Source organism: Panthera pardus, unplaced genomic scaffold (assembly GCF_024362965.1).
Source record: "Panthera pardus isolate Hobbes unplaced genomic scaffold, ASM2436296v1 HiC_scaffold_4, whole genome shotgun sequence".
Classification (NCBI taxonomy): domain Eukaryota; kingdom Metazoa; phylum Chordata; class Mammalia; order Carnivora; family Felidae; genus Panthera; species Panthera pardus.
The window spans coordinates 14,063,550-14,077,694 of NW_026526969.1; the positions used below are offsets into that span (position 1 = coordinate 14,063,550).

At 52.3% G+C, this 14,145-nt stretch overlaps 1 protein-coding gene across 2 annotated transcripts in view; it reads left to right on the forward strand.

Moving 5' to 3' along the window:
• Positions 1 to 786: 786 nt before the first annotated feature.
• The window catches only part of GNA12 (G protein subunit alpha 12), a 110,913-nt gene continuing 97,554 nt past the window's right edge, over positions 787 to 14,145 (forward strand). For both annotated transcript variants that reach the window (XM_019422507.2, XM_053894182.1), the window contains exon 1: positions 787 to 1,220. In XM_019422507.2, coding sequence (XP_019278052.1) covers positions 909 to 1,220 — 312 coding nt within the window. In that variant the 5' untranslated portion in view covers positions 787 to 908. The remainder of the gene's footprint in view (positions 1,221 to 14,145) is intronic.

The window sequence follows — 14,145 nt, forward strand, 5'->3', positions numbered from 1 at the left end:
GGGGTATGTGGCTGGGAGGGGGGGCGGGGAGCTGCCTAAAAGGCTGTGCAAGTAGTAAGGGATTGAGGAAAGATTCGAACTCAGACCCAGCAACTGCAGACCCCACTCCCAATTACTGTGCTACGTAAGACTTTTGCGGGGGGCTTCTGGTTTGGATGATTAGCTAGCTTTTACGGAAGACAGACGCCCAGAGGCCATGCCACTCTCAAAGGGTGCATTTGTTTAAAACTGTGTGTGCGTCCCTCCCCCCCCCTGCGTGTTTCTGGAAGGAAAATGGTTTAGGAACAGCTTTCTCTGCAAACATAAGACGAGCAGCTGCACCTCTTATATCTGCATTTTCGGGCAACGTTAAGTCCACTTAACGAGACGCCTGGTCTCACAGGTTGACCCAATCTGGGAACTCAGGGAGAATCTTTCTGTACACCTGGCACTTCTGGTCCCGCCCCGTTTCGTCGATCTCCCAATCCCAAGCCTGTTCCCCGTGATTGACGTGACCCCAGAGCAATTATAATTGGTCATGGCGGACGGCCGCTCCGCCTCCCCGGCAGCCCCGCCTCCCTTTCATTCTGAAAGAAAGAACCTCATCCCAGATGCCCAATGAGAAGCGCCCCCACCCCAAAGATCCCGCCTCTTTCGGCGCCGACCCCGCCCCGAGGGCCAGAGGGACGGCCGCCTCCCGGCGCCACACGGCCCAATCGGAGGGCGCGTTCGTCCGGATGGACGGCGGCCGGCCCAATCGCCGGGCCCCGGCCGCGCCGCCCCGCCCCTCCGCCGGGGCCGAGCGGCGGGCGAGAGCGGGCCTCGGGGCGGCGGCGGCGGCGGCGGACGGACGGACGCGGCCTGAGGGAGCGGCCGGCTGCCGCGCGGGGCTCGCCTCGCCCGCGGCGGGGTCCATGGCCTGAGCGGCCATGTCCGGCGTGGTGCGGACCCTCAGCCGCTGCCTGCTGCCGGCCGAGGCCGGCGGGGCCCGCGAGCGCAGGGCGGGCGGCAGCGGGGCCCGCGACGCGGAGCGCGAGGCGCGGCGGCGCAGCCGGGACATCGACGCGGGGCTGGCCCGCGAGCGGCGCGCCGTGCGGCGCCTCGTCAAGATCCTGCTGCTGGGCGCGGGCGAGAGCGGCAAGTCCACCTTCCTCAAGCAGATGCGCATCATCCACGGCCGCGAGTTCGACCAGAAGGCGCTGCTCGAGTTCCGCGACACCATCTTCGACAACATCCTCAAGGTGCGCGCGCCTCGGCGTCCCCGCCCGCGCACCTGCGCCCAGGTGCGCGCAGGTGCGGCCAGGTGCGGGCCGCTTGACCCCGGCTTTGGGCGGGGAGGGTGTCCGGCCGGGGATGCTCACCCCTTCGGCGCCGGGGCGCGATCATGGCCTGCGCCCCTGCCCGTCTTGCGGGGGGTGGGGGCTGGGGGCCGAGACGCGGAAAAGCTGGCCAACTTCGGGGGATGGGGACGGTGGGCGGGCCCCTCCTGGACGCCGCGCCGGGGACGCGCCCTTACAGGACGGCTTCTGCGCGCTTCCCACAGCCGGCCTCCCGGGGTCAGGGAGCCGTCCTCGCCCTGCCCTCCCCGTAAGTGCCGGAGAGCGGTGTAGACCGGAGAGGAGGCCGGCCGCACGGCTCCGCTTGGGAACTGAGAACTTGCCGCCCGCACAACGTGCAGGGAGTAGAGCGAAGTGCGCGTACCCACGCCCCCTCCCCCAGCCTCAGCGCTCGGGTCACCCACACGCCTGCCCTGGGGCTGGAAGCCAACCCCAGACCGCGGAGAACTTCGTTAGGAAGGGTCTTAGCGTTTGTCGCTGAAAGAGAAGGCCTCGCTTTAGAAACCACCGCGGTCCGCCTACCGAAGCCGCGAATCAGTAACTGCTTGCTTGACACCCTCGGATAACCCAGCCTGTGCTCACAGCCCCCCGCGTTGCCCCGTCGCCGTTGTGTGTGTGCGCGCGTGACGGTGCAAGGGAATTCCTTGCTCTGCACCCTTTAGTGGATGTCCTGCGTGCTGTGCACAATCGACTGGCTCTCCTATTCCCTGCTCGTCTTATCCTTGGCGGTTTTGGGGAAAACAAAACAAAACAAAAAAGCTGTGGGGTTGACCAAGTCTGGATTCTGGTCTCTCTCTGCTGGGAGTCTGTGCTGAAGGGCTCCCCGGAAAGGAAATCTGGAGAAAACGGACCGCGAGCAGCCCAGCGTAGATTCTCTCCTGCCCTTAGAGTCATTTGGGAGCTTTGTTTATGATTTTTTATGTGCTCGTTTTTACTGGATCGCTACCCCCTCTCACTGCCCTCTCACCTACTCCTTCCCAGGCTCATTGTGGGGAAAGCAGGTATGTCTCAAGCAGAGGAGAGTTTGTCCTACCAGACGGCTGTCTGGACACGAGAGTTTACGGTGCCCCCAGGGACTTTAAACGTAGCAGAGGGCTGTAGAAACCCATCCGGTGCCTCTCACTTCACCCACGAGGAAGAAGTTCCAGGCCCGGGGGGGTAAGTGAGTCCACCCCCTGGAAGCCGAAACCCCGCGTCTAAGCCTCCAGGCCCGGCCTGGTATCCCCGCTTTCTGTATTTGTTATGAAAATCTCTCATTTTAGTAGAAAAAGCTCTTTTAGGATCTTGAGGGGAATGACGGGAAGAGAATCATTTGAATGACAAAACACTCCTTCCTTTTCACCTCTTTCAAAAGCCTCTGTGGGTCTGCTCTGGGCAGTCTTCACCAACGTTAAAGGCCAGGAGCCCAGTGTGATTCCCGGGGATACACTGTGTGTTTAAAATTCCCCTCATCTTCTGGGGTAAAGTGCATTTCATTGTCTTCCTCTATCTCGGAGCCAGATTGCGTTTCGGCTGCTTTTCCGAACCTCCACGCCCGGCAGGTGTAGAAAGGATCACAAGGATTTGACTGACTTTCTCCCACTTTTAACTCGGGAGGTAGACAAAATGTTGAGCAACGTAGAGTCTTAAATGACTGTGCTGAGTGCGTTTTAGGAAACTCATTCCTAACCTTCTCCCAGTGCACGCAAACGTTAACCTCTACTGACTTCCTGATCAACAGAAATATTAGGTTTGTTAGCCGGTCTCCTCTTTTCCTTCCCAGCTTTTAACTCACCGTAACTCCATTTTAAACTCACTTTGTCTGTGACTAGTTCAGTGGCTAGTTAGGAATTCTTTTTTAAGGTTTTTTTTTTTTTTTTTTTTTTTGAAAAAAAAAATTTTTTTAACGTTTATTTATTTTTGGGACAGAGAGAAACAGAGCATGAACGGGGGAGGGGCAGAGAGAGAGGGAGACACAGAACCGGAAACAGGCTCCAGGCTCTGAGCCATCAGCCCAGAGCCCGACGCGGGGCTCGAACTCACGGACCGTGAGATCGTGACCTGAGCTGAAGTCGGCCGCTTAACCGACTGAGCCACCCAGGCGCCCCCTCTTTTTTCAGTTTAAAACCACAAATTCTTCCCCACCCCCCCCTCCCCCCCACGCCATGTTTAGACTGATCACTTTGGGAGGAGACCTTTCAAATTAATTGCTCTGCAGCGGCTGCAGTAGTGGGCATTTGAATGGTACGATTTAGAATACTTCTTGTGTCTACGCGGAGATTCAGCGTTCACAGGCTCTTGTTGAAGTACTGTGTGCCGTGCGCGTTGCCACATCCTTCATAAGTGGCATTTAGTTTTTCTCATGTTTCAGGAGGTATTGTCCCATTTAGCCGTGAGAACACTGAGGACAGGGAGTTCAGAGTCTGTTCAAGGTCAGCTACCTACGTAGCAGGTGGCAGAGCTGGGAACAAATTTTTGTTTTTTTAACTTTAACTTTGGGGATAATTGTGGAGTCCCATCCTGTTGTGAGAAATAATATGGAGGGCCCACGTACCCTCTATCCTGTTACCTTCTGTGATGACATCTTGCAAAACTGTGATGCAGCGTCACGACCAGGATACCGACGCCACGCAAGTCAAGATACAGAATATTCCCGTCACCGTCAAGGGTCCCTTAGGTCGCCTTTCCTGGCCGCTCCCTCCCGCCCCTCCCTGACCCTGGCAAGAACTGATCATTTCTCCAATTCTACAAGTTTTACTCTTTCGAGAATATTGTACCAACGGAGCCATGCGGAACATGACCTCTTTTTATCATTCCACCTCATTCCCTGGAGAATCACCCAAGTTGTGCGTGTTGGAAATAGTTTGCGCCTTCCGTTTGCCGGGTAGGATCCGCGGTGTGGATTTACCACAGGCCACCACGTAACCGTTCACCTGTCGAAGGCCTCTGGGTTCCAGTTCTCTGCCTGTTGTGAGGAAATGTGCTCTGCACGTTCACGTACACGTTTGTACGCACATCTTCACGTGTCTGGGATAAGTGCCCAGGAGCCCAGTTGCTCGGTCGTGTGGCAATGGTGTGGTTAACGTGATAAGAAACGGCAAACTTGTCGGAGCGCCTGTCCCCTTTCGCATTCCCACCGGCGGTGTCTGCGTGACCCGGGTTCTCCGTATCCTCGCCAGCATCTGATGTCCTTTTGCTGTGTCAGCCATCCTGATAGGTGGGCAAGAGCTGTCTCCTCGCTGTCTTAATTTTCCTTTCCCTAATAGCTCATGGTGTAGAACATCTTTTCACGTGTTTATTTGCCGCCCCTATATCCTCTTTGGTGTGGTGCCTCTTGGTGTTTTTTTTTTACCTATTTTCTATTTCTAGAGGTTGCTTGTTTTTATGGTTTGTTATTTATTGTGGTTTATTGCTAGTGAATGCTTGGAGAGTTTTTTTATGCATTCTAGATACTGGTCGTTTGCCACGTTTTATGGTTTGCAACTGTTTCCTCCCCGTCTGTAGCTTTGCTTTTCATCCTCTTAACAAGGGCTTTCATAGAGCAGAACTTTTTCTGATGAAGCAAGCTTATCAGTTTTTCCCTTTATAGGTAACACTTTGGGTACCAAAGCTATGAACTCTTTGCCTAGCTCCAGATCCCAATCCATTTTTTTCCCGTAAATTTTGGTAGTTTTACATTCTACATTTGAGTCCCTGATCCATTTTGAGTTAATTATCCCATGAAAATGTGTGAGTTTTGGATGGAAGTTTTTTGTTTTTTGTTGTTTTTTTTGCTTTGAATGCTTAATCGTTCCAACACCATCTGGTGACAAGACTGTCCTTCCTTTGAATTGCTTTTGCAATTTCGTCAGAAACCAGTTGGGCATATTTGTGTGGACCTAGTTCTGAGTTCTCTATTCTGTTCCACTGATCTGTATGTCTCTCCTTCTGCCGTTATCACGCTCTGTTGATTACTATACCTATGCGGAAGACCTTAACATCAGATAGAGTGGTTTCTCCCACTTCATTTCCCTTTTTGAAGATTGTTTTAGGTATTGAAGGGCCTGCGGCTTTCTAGATGTGTCTTAGAATACGCTCGTCTGTGTCTATAAAAAAAAATCTTGCTGGGATTTTGATAGCAATTGCATCAAACCTATAGATCATTTGGGGGAGAATTGACCTCTCAACTATGTTGAGTCTTCCAGTCCATGAACATGGTATGTCTTTTTTTCAGCCTTTGATTTCTTATTTTTTTTATTTAAAAAAAAATTTTTTTTAATGTTTATTTATTCTTGAGACAGAGACAGAGCATGAGCAGGGGAGGGGCAGATAGAGAGGGAGACACAGAATCCGAAGCAGGCTCCAGGCTCTGAGCTGTCAGCACAGAGCCCAACGCGGGGCTCAAACTCACAGACCGTGAGATCATGACCTGAGCCGAAGTCGGACGATCAACCAGCCAAGCCACCCAGGTGCCCCCAGCCTTTGATTTTCTTTATTAGCATTTTGCGATTATTAGCATGCAGATCTGGTATGTGTTTTAAGTGTGTATTAAGTATCTTGTTTTCCTTAGAGCAACTGGAAATGATACAGTGCTTTTATTGTCAGTTTCCACATGCTCTTTGTTCTTATACAGCAATGCAATTGATATTTGTGTCTTGATTTTGTGTCCTATGAGCTTAGCGAATATACTCAATCGTTCTAAGGGCTTTTCTATAGATTCCTTGGGATTTTCTCTGTGGATCATCCTGTTATCTGCAAATGAACAGCTTTATTTCTTCTTTCCCAATAGCTATGCTTTCTTTCTTTTTCTTGGCCTTACTGCAGTGGCTAGAACTCCCAGTATTTTGTTGAATGAGAATGGTGAGAGGCCTGTCTTGTGTTTCTTTTCTGGTGTTGGTGATTTCTGTCTTTTATTTTTGTCAGTCTTCTTAGAGGCTTATCACTTTTAATGATTTTTTTTTTTTCCCCTGAAGAACCAGCTTTTTATTTCATTAACTTTTCTTTATGGCTTTCCTGTTTTCAATATCCTGTATTTCTCTCCTTATTTCCTTCTACTTCCTTCGGGTTTATTTGCTCTTTTTTTTTTTTCTTTGTTTTTTGAGGTAGAGATTTGGATATTTATTTGGGACCTTTCCTCGTTTCTCATATGTGCCATAGATTTCCCACTCAGCACTGCTTTAGCTGTGTTCACATGTTTTGATATGTTGTGTTAGAACTTTTGTTCATGTTCATGTGTGTATTTCTTTTTCAGATTCTTTGACCCACAGATTATTTAGAAGCGTTATTGTAGAATCTAGGAGTTTAGAGTTTTTCCTGTTATCCTTATTGATTTCTATGAGTTTATTACGGTCAGAGAACATACTTGGTATGATTTCAATTCTTTGAAATATTTAAGGTTTGTTTTATGACCCAGTATATGGTCTATCATGGTATATATTCTGTGGGCGGCCTTTGTTGGTGAATGTTCATGGACACTTGAAAAAAAATGCATATGTCTTGTTGGGTGGAGTTTTCTACTTATGTCCGTTAGGTAGTGCCGTTGATGGGGGTGTCACGTTCTGTATCCTTGCTGATTGTTCACTCTTTCTGTCGGTTCCTGAAAGGGAGGTGTGAAAGTCTCCCAAATACAATTGTGGATATTTCTCCTTTAGCTCTCAGTTTTTGCTTCATGCGTTTTGAGACTGTTGTGTGGTGTATAAACATTTAGGATTATTAGGACTTCCTGGTGGATTGATCCTTTTGTCATTATGTAATCTCCCTCTTTGTCTCTAGTAATTTCCTCTGCCCTACCTTATCAGATATTTTAATATAGCGACTCTTTTTTTTTTTTTAATGAATGCTTTCCTGCTGTATTTTTTTCCATCCCTTTGACCTACCCACATTGTTGTTTCGAAGTGAGTATCTTATAGACAGAATATTGTTACGTCCTATTATCTTCACTCTGTCCATCTTTGTTAATTTGTGTATTTTGGCCATTTACATTTAAGGTAAAGTGATTAATCTGTTAAAGCATAAGCCTCCCATTTTGTTAATTTTTTGTTTGTTTCTGTTTTTTATTTTCCTGTGGGTTAAACATGTTTTAGGATTCCATCTTGATCATTTGGTAATTATATATCAATTAAAGCTTTGTTTGCTTTCTTGTTGGTTGCTTGGGCTTACCGTGTACGTGCATAGCTTAGGGTGCCAGCATCCGTGTTTTACAACCGTCGGTGAAGTGTGGGACCTTTACTCTAGATCCCTTTACCCTCCTCACTTTTTAAATATCAACGTTTTAAGTCTTGTTATACTTGGAGCACCACATCACAGGGCTTTCTGTCAGTCATCAAATAAGATTTAAGAAACTTGTGAAAAGTGGGATGGTTTGTTAGATTCACCCCTATTTTTACCTACTCTGATGGTCTTTTCTTCCTGCAGTTCTGAGCTTTGTGTTTGGAAAACTTCCTTTAGCCATTCTTAAGGGTGGGCTAGTGGACAACAAATTCAGGTCTCCTGCATCCGAGAATGTCTCTATTCCCCCTTCGTCCTTGAGATCTCGGTGCCAGCTATGGAATTCACAGTTGACACATTCTTTTAGTACTTGAAAAAGGTGCCTTACTCTTCTGGCCTCCCCTGTTGCAGATGAGAAATCTGCTGCCCCTCGAATTGCTCTTTCTAAGTAAAGGTGTCCTATGTCTCCGGTTGCTTTTAAGATTGCTCATCTGTCTCAGTTTCCAGAGTTGAACTATGATTTGTCTTGACATAGGTTCTTTTGACTTATTATATTTAGGGTTTGCTCGGCTTCCTGAATCTGTGCGTTTGTGTCTTTCGCCAAACTTGGGAGGTTTCCAGCCATTATTTCTAAAAATACTTTTTCGGCCCCACTCTTTGTCCCTTCCTTCTGAGACTCTGGTGATAGGAGTGTCACTTGGCTCTTAACTGCTGACCTCCGGGTCCCTGAGCCTCTGTTGCCTTGTTGAGTGGGATGTGACATCAGCTACTCCTGGCCTGGCTGATACCGGGAGTATTAGGAGCAGCGGAGTGGTGACCCGCCCAGCCTCCCCCCTCCTTTTCCTGCCCGCCTGTGCCTGGGTCGGGGTAGAGGCTCAGCGCCCCACTGACGCCGCCCTGGTCGGGGAGTTGAGCACGTCCTGCATCTCTAGGCAGGGGACAGGAGAGGAGATCTTGCTTGGCCACTTGGAAGCTGCTCCCTGGTTGTGCAGGGCCCCACAGGGAAGCGGGAGATGAGCCTGCTGAAACCCAGGGGGTGACAGATGCGGATTTTCTGTTGTGGGACCACCCTTTTCCCAGGCCTTCTGCCGGGAGGAACAGCTTTTCTGGGAGCTGTTTCCATCTGTGCCATTTGGCTGCTCGAGCTTGGAGGCTGTGCAGCACCCTGTCCCAGACAGGTAGGCGGCAAGGACACCTGGCGAGCTCCCTGCCAAGTGGCTCCTCGGGCCCGAAGTCCCGGGCCGCCTGCCGCCTTGTCTCCGCCGGCTTTCCAGCGCGTGCTCGCTGTGTTCCGTCCTGAGTGTCCTTCGTTGTAAGGAGGGGACCCGGGAGGAATGGGGCTACTGCATCTGTGGAACCAGAAGTTTCTGTCATCCTGGTCTTCTGACTCCAGGTCCAGGCCTCCTCCTTCATGATCACAGTTGTGGCTGCATGTGAGCCTCTCATTTCCTTAACTTCATCCCCTCACACTACCCTCTGCAGTGTATTATTTGAATCTGTTAGTTGCTTGGGCTTCCTGTAAATATTCCCGGTAAGACTTCGTATTCATTCTTTTTATCTTTATAATCTTAAAGATGTTAGTGTCTCACTTCCTGGGCGGGCTGTCCCTAAAGTTTGTGTATGTGCTGCCTCAGAACTTCGTTAGTAACCCCTCCGGTGACGGCAGGTGCCTGGGCCTTTGTGGAGAAGGCTTCAGACCAGCTTGGCCTTCTCTCCCAGTGGCTCTAGCCCCCCTCATCTGTGCTTTCAGGAGCGACTTGTGACGACTGAATCCCACATCGAGTTAGAAGTTAATACAACGCGAGGCACCCAGGTGGCGCAGTTAAATATCTGACTCTTGATTTCTGCTCAGGTCATGGTCTCCTGGTTTGCTAGTTCGAGCCCTGTGTCGTCGGGCCCTGTGCTGTCAGTGCAGAGCCTGCTTGGGGTTCTCTCTACCCCTCCCTGCCCCCCTCAAAATAAGTTAATAAACTTAAAAAAAAAAAAAAGTGAATACAACGTAAGCCACTTGACGTGCATTAGCCTTTGTTTTGTGAACTAGAAATCCCAATACTCACACAATTGCGTGAGTAGCATTTAACCACCCAGAGGTGGGGCTTCCTAGAGTGTCGTCGTGTGGCTGATTTAGAAACCTTGTGAAGAATGAGATTGTTAGAACTGGTGGTCACTGAAACAAACACTCCACACACACTTTTTGACCATACACCCACGTTGGTGTGCTCGGTGCCAGTGGGGAAAGGGCCAGTTATGACGAATCCGGCCTCGTCTCTACCCTTCGGGTGCTCCGACCAGCTGGGGAGACAGGTGCACCCTTTAACATCGAGTCTGAACGCACGCCGTGCTGAATGCCAGCGTAAAAGGCGGCAGGTGGCTCAGTGAGAGTAGGAAAGGTGGATTCTGGCTGAGGCGTCTGGAAAAGCCTCTGGAGGAAGAGTGATTTGAGCTGGTCTCTGAGGGCGCCCTGGAGTTCGAGCAGGTGGAGAGGGACATACAGATGAGCCCATCTCCATGCGGCACATGTCTGCCAGTTAGGACAGAGAATTCTCGTGGTTTGGAGTGTTAAGAAGGAGAGTAGGAGCTGGACGGAACTTTCTAGCGCAGGGAGCTGGTCATACGTAACGCAGTGGCTTGCCAGAGACCTTGGTCACGATGTTCTTTATGTGAAAACCCCAGACCTTCTCTCTAGAAAATTCATATGCGCACATGTAGTCCCTTCAAGGAGTCCCTCACCGTCCTGAGCCTCGAAGGGGGCCTCTGGATGCTCTGTGGGCTGCAGGGTAAGATATTTTGTGGTAGAATATCGAAAATTACGTTAAATTTTTGTAAATTAAAATCTTTTTTAGGATCGTTGGCTGTGGCATTATCTTCTGCAAAGGCCAGTAGGACGTTGAGGGAGCCTCTACTGCTCTTCTGTATTTTTAGGCACTTGGAAACTCCTGGGCTGCGGGGTCTTTGTTTCTTGGGTTCAGAATCCGTTTGTGCTTGACCCCACTGTGGGTTTCCGTGAGAACAGGAGCGAAAACGCACTTCCAGGTCTGGGAGAACAGTCCGGGTTCTACTGGCTCGTTGGCTGATTGCATTTATACAAATTTACTTTTACACTGGACACGCATGGTTACTGCTTTGATAAGGGCAAAAAAACCAAAGACATCTTTTTCCATCCAGAGACCCCTCTGGCCCTTATTGGGGATTCATAGCATGTGGACGATTGGTCTTACCCTCCCCTTTCAGGTTGACAGCTTGGTCATTTTAACCAAACCGATTTTAGGGGAGCAGTTTTGACCCGAAGTCATCTGTCACGTGAGATTTGTAATACAGCCGTGCTCGATGCTAGATCGTGTTTTGTTGACCGTAGGTAATTCTTCTCTGCTATTATGTAGTTGAGAGCGGGGACCTGGACCCCATCGGTAGTAACTGGAACTGAAGGTTTACACTTGAGGCTTATCTAGAGATGTGATCATAGGGCGAGCTGCGAGCACAGGACGCTGACGTGTGGCGGAGCTGGCGCTAGACCCGCGTCAGCCCTCGAAGGGCCGCGCCCGCCCTCTCTTCAAGACGGGCTGCGGGATTTTGGGTTCTAACTATTCTCGTTTGTTTGCATTTCACCAAAAGCAGCAGTCTCCGTGCCTTCCGTCCGGTGGGCTGGAGCGGCCGCCCGGTGGCCCTTAGGGTGAGCGGAACGCAGACCACGTGATGAGTTGTCTTGAGTGATTCTTTTGTACGTTCGGACGTTCGTCTGACATCAGGGTACGTGTTCACGTGGGTCCCGGACACTGGTTCACGGCAGGAGAACAGCCTCTGTGTTGTGTGAGTGTGTCGGCCGGCCAGAACTCTGTCCCGACGCGGTGGCCCGCGTCCTTTGGGAACTTGTGCTCTGGAAGGTGCTTCGTCCGTAGGACAGAAAAGGAACAGTTGTTGACTCTTGGGCGTCTCTGCGAGTGGATGGAAAGGAGCTGGAGAGTGTGGCAAGAAAGCGTCCCCACCCCTGCTGTCATAAGCAGAGGCCAAGCAGACAGCAGCGCTCTCTGAACTCGGGCCTGTCTTCCCGTCTGGCCTGAAGCCCACGGCACCAACTTTGCCCGACGGCCGTGTTACGTGAAGAGTCAGCAGTGAAGACTGATGCTCACGAACACTGACTGGTGTAAGCCAGTGAACCCAGGCCTCAGGGACTCCAGTAACTACTTCAGCTGAGTGGAGCAGAAACTAAGCCACGGGAACAGAACACTCAGACTCGGCATCTGTGCCCTGTGCAGTATTAATATTGTCCTTGCCTTGCTGGAATGTTCTGCTGATGGTACATGGCGTGGGTGCCCCACGGCCCTCGCGTGCACGTCTGGGGCAGAAGGAGGCTCCCCGCTGTACCCGGGGAAGGCCAGGATAGGTGTCAGGGCCGCAGCAAGACGTGCTCCCGAGGTTCACAGCCGTCCCTTTGCTGTGCTGTGTGCACGGTGGTGAGTCCTTTTATGGTGCTTGCCTGCCTGCTTGACTCGTGTGGGGACCGGAAGGACCGGGGAGGACCGGGCAGGAGAGGAGGGCGGGGGCCCCGGCCTCGCTGCAGGGGCCATCAGGACCGTCTTCGGGATGTGCGGTGAGATTCACCTGGACTCGTGTTACACGTGAATCCCCTGGGGCACGGGTGCTCCCGCCGCTGAGACGCCAGCAGTTCAGGGTCCGGAGGAGCACGCCCCACGGTCGCTGGCGGAGCACCGTGGCACGCGGAGTGCATTCGTTCTCCTCTCTGCGGACACGTCACACGGCGTCCCGGCGAAGGACTGGACACTTACGGGGAAGGGAAGGGAGCGATTACTCAGTCTCCCCTTACTGCTCGGCTCCCTTAACTGCTCGGTGAACGGGAGGGGCCGCTTCTGAGTTTGCTTTGGGAATTTCTGTCACACGCGACGGTTCTTCTGTGTTTCCCACTGGTGCCAGCTCTGCCCTGCGGTCGTTGGCACCCCCGGGACGGCCCAAGGCTGCATCTTTGGGGCCACCCGAGTGTTTTCCCGAGGATTCTGACGCCTGGATCAGAGGCCTGTGGGTGCGAAAGTCTAAGTGGGGAGTGATGTGGGAGAGGAGGAGACGCCCCCCGCGAGGCTGGCCGTCACAATTGGGACGTGGGAGACGGGCGGTTGACCGTCTTGTCGGTACATGGTGGATTCGGTTCCGAAGCAGTCGGGTTGTGTCCTTAAACAAACCGGCACCCCTGGAACCTCCTAGTTAAAGCAGGTGTCTCATTAAAAGCGATCCTCTCGGGAAGCCGAGTCAGCCAACACTTATCAAGTGTGTGTTGATGCGCGAGATGCCGCGAGGACGCGGCTGCAGAGAAGGAAGAAAACCTTTGCATGGGGCGCTTTGGTGTTTGTGCGGAAGGCAGGTGCTCCGGGCCCAGTGACCCTGTGAGGCTATAGGTTCGGGGCTTTACTCTGTTGGGGAGGGACTTCAGCTCCAGTACTTTCTTAACTTCCCTTCCCTCCCCACCCCACCCCCGTGCGGGGGGGGGGGGGGGGGGGGGGAGGAGGAGCGAGCCGCTGGCCAGGTGACTTTCGAGAAGGAAGCAGGCGCCGGGCTCTGGCCCTCCGGCCTCCCTCCTCCGGAGCCCCTGCCCGCAGGGCGTGGCCATTCCGGTTTCATCCTGCCTGTGTCTGTCTGTCCAGCCACGCCTGCGAGCACACCCACACCTCGCTGGCTGCAAGTCTAAAACCAGCTCTCCCATCTGGCGTCTATTAGGACGAAAGCCGGTGTCTTCACCTCCGTCTATCGAGCTGGTTCCCGTTGTGATTTCCACATTGATTGCAGACTCTGAAGCAGAGGGAGAAAAGTGGAGGCTCGCTGAGGGTGAATTTGCCTGGGGCCACCTGCGAAGCTAGAAGCCCCTTGGTGACGTCTCAGCCCCGTCTGGGACTTTTTCTGTGACGAGCGGAAATAGCAAGCTGATCGCTCTTTTAGGAATAAATGTAGTTGTCCCTGAAGGAAGCCATCAAGAATGCTAGCTGCTCACCAGTTTGTGGGAACATCAGGGGTCCAACAGAACGCCGGAGTCCCTAAGTTCCTCCTTTCCCCCCAGTGTCCCAGCCCCTCACGTCCCCACGGTGTCCCTCGTCGGGGCTGCTCCTCACGTCCCCACTGTATCCCTGCCCCTCACGTCCCCGCGGTGTCCCTCACCGGGGCCGCCCCTCACGTCCTCCAGTGTCCCTGCCCCTCAGGTCCCCGCGGTGTCCCTCACTGGGGCTGCCCCACACATCTCTGGACATGCTTCTTCGACACTGAGTTGTTACAGGTAACCCAGAAACACCTGGGCCCATTTGACGTCCTGTTGCGTGAAGCTCCCCGTGATAGCTTTCGACTTCTTTATTAATTCCGCAGATTACGTACGTACTGCAGAAATAACCCCAGACACGAGGCTCCCCTCCCTCTGGGCAGAGCTGCCATTGGCCCCACACGCTAGTCCCTGTAGCCCCCGATCCCTGAACTTGGAGGTGGGTGTTGTGTGGCCCGAGGCTGAGAGCACACCGAACCCGAAGCCGGGAACCCCCTTTCTGCGGTGAGCCAGGCCGAGGGGTTAAGAGCACGGGAGCAGTGAGGCTGAAAGAAGCTGGCTTTTAAGGAACGGAAAGAGAGCTGTGTTGGAATGCCGGGTGGCAGGTGGAGGAGGGAACCTGAGCAGGTC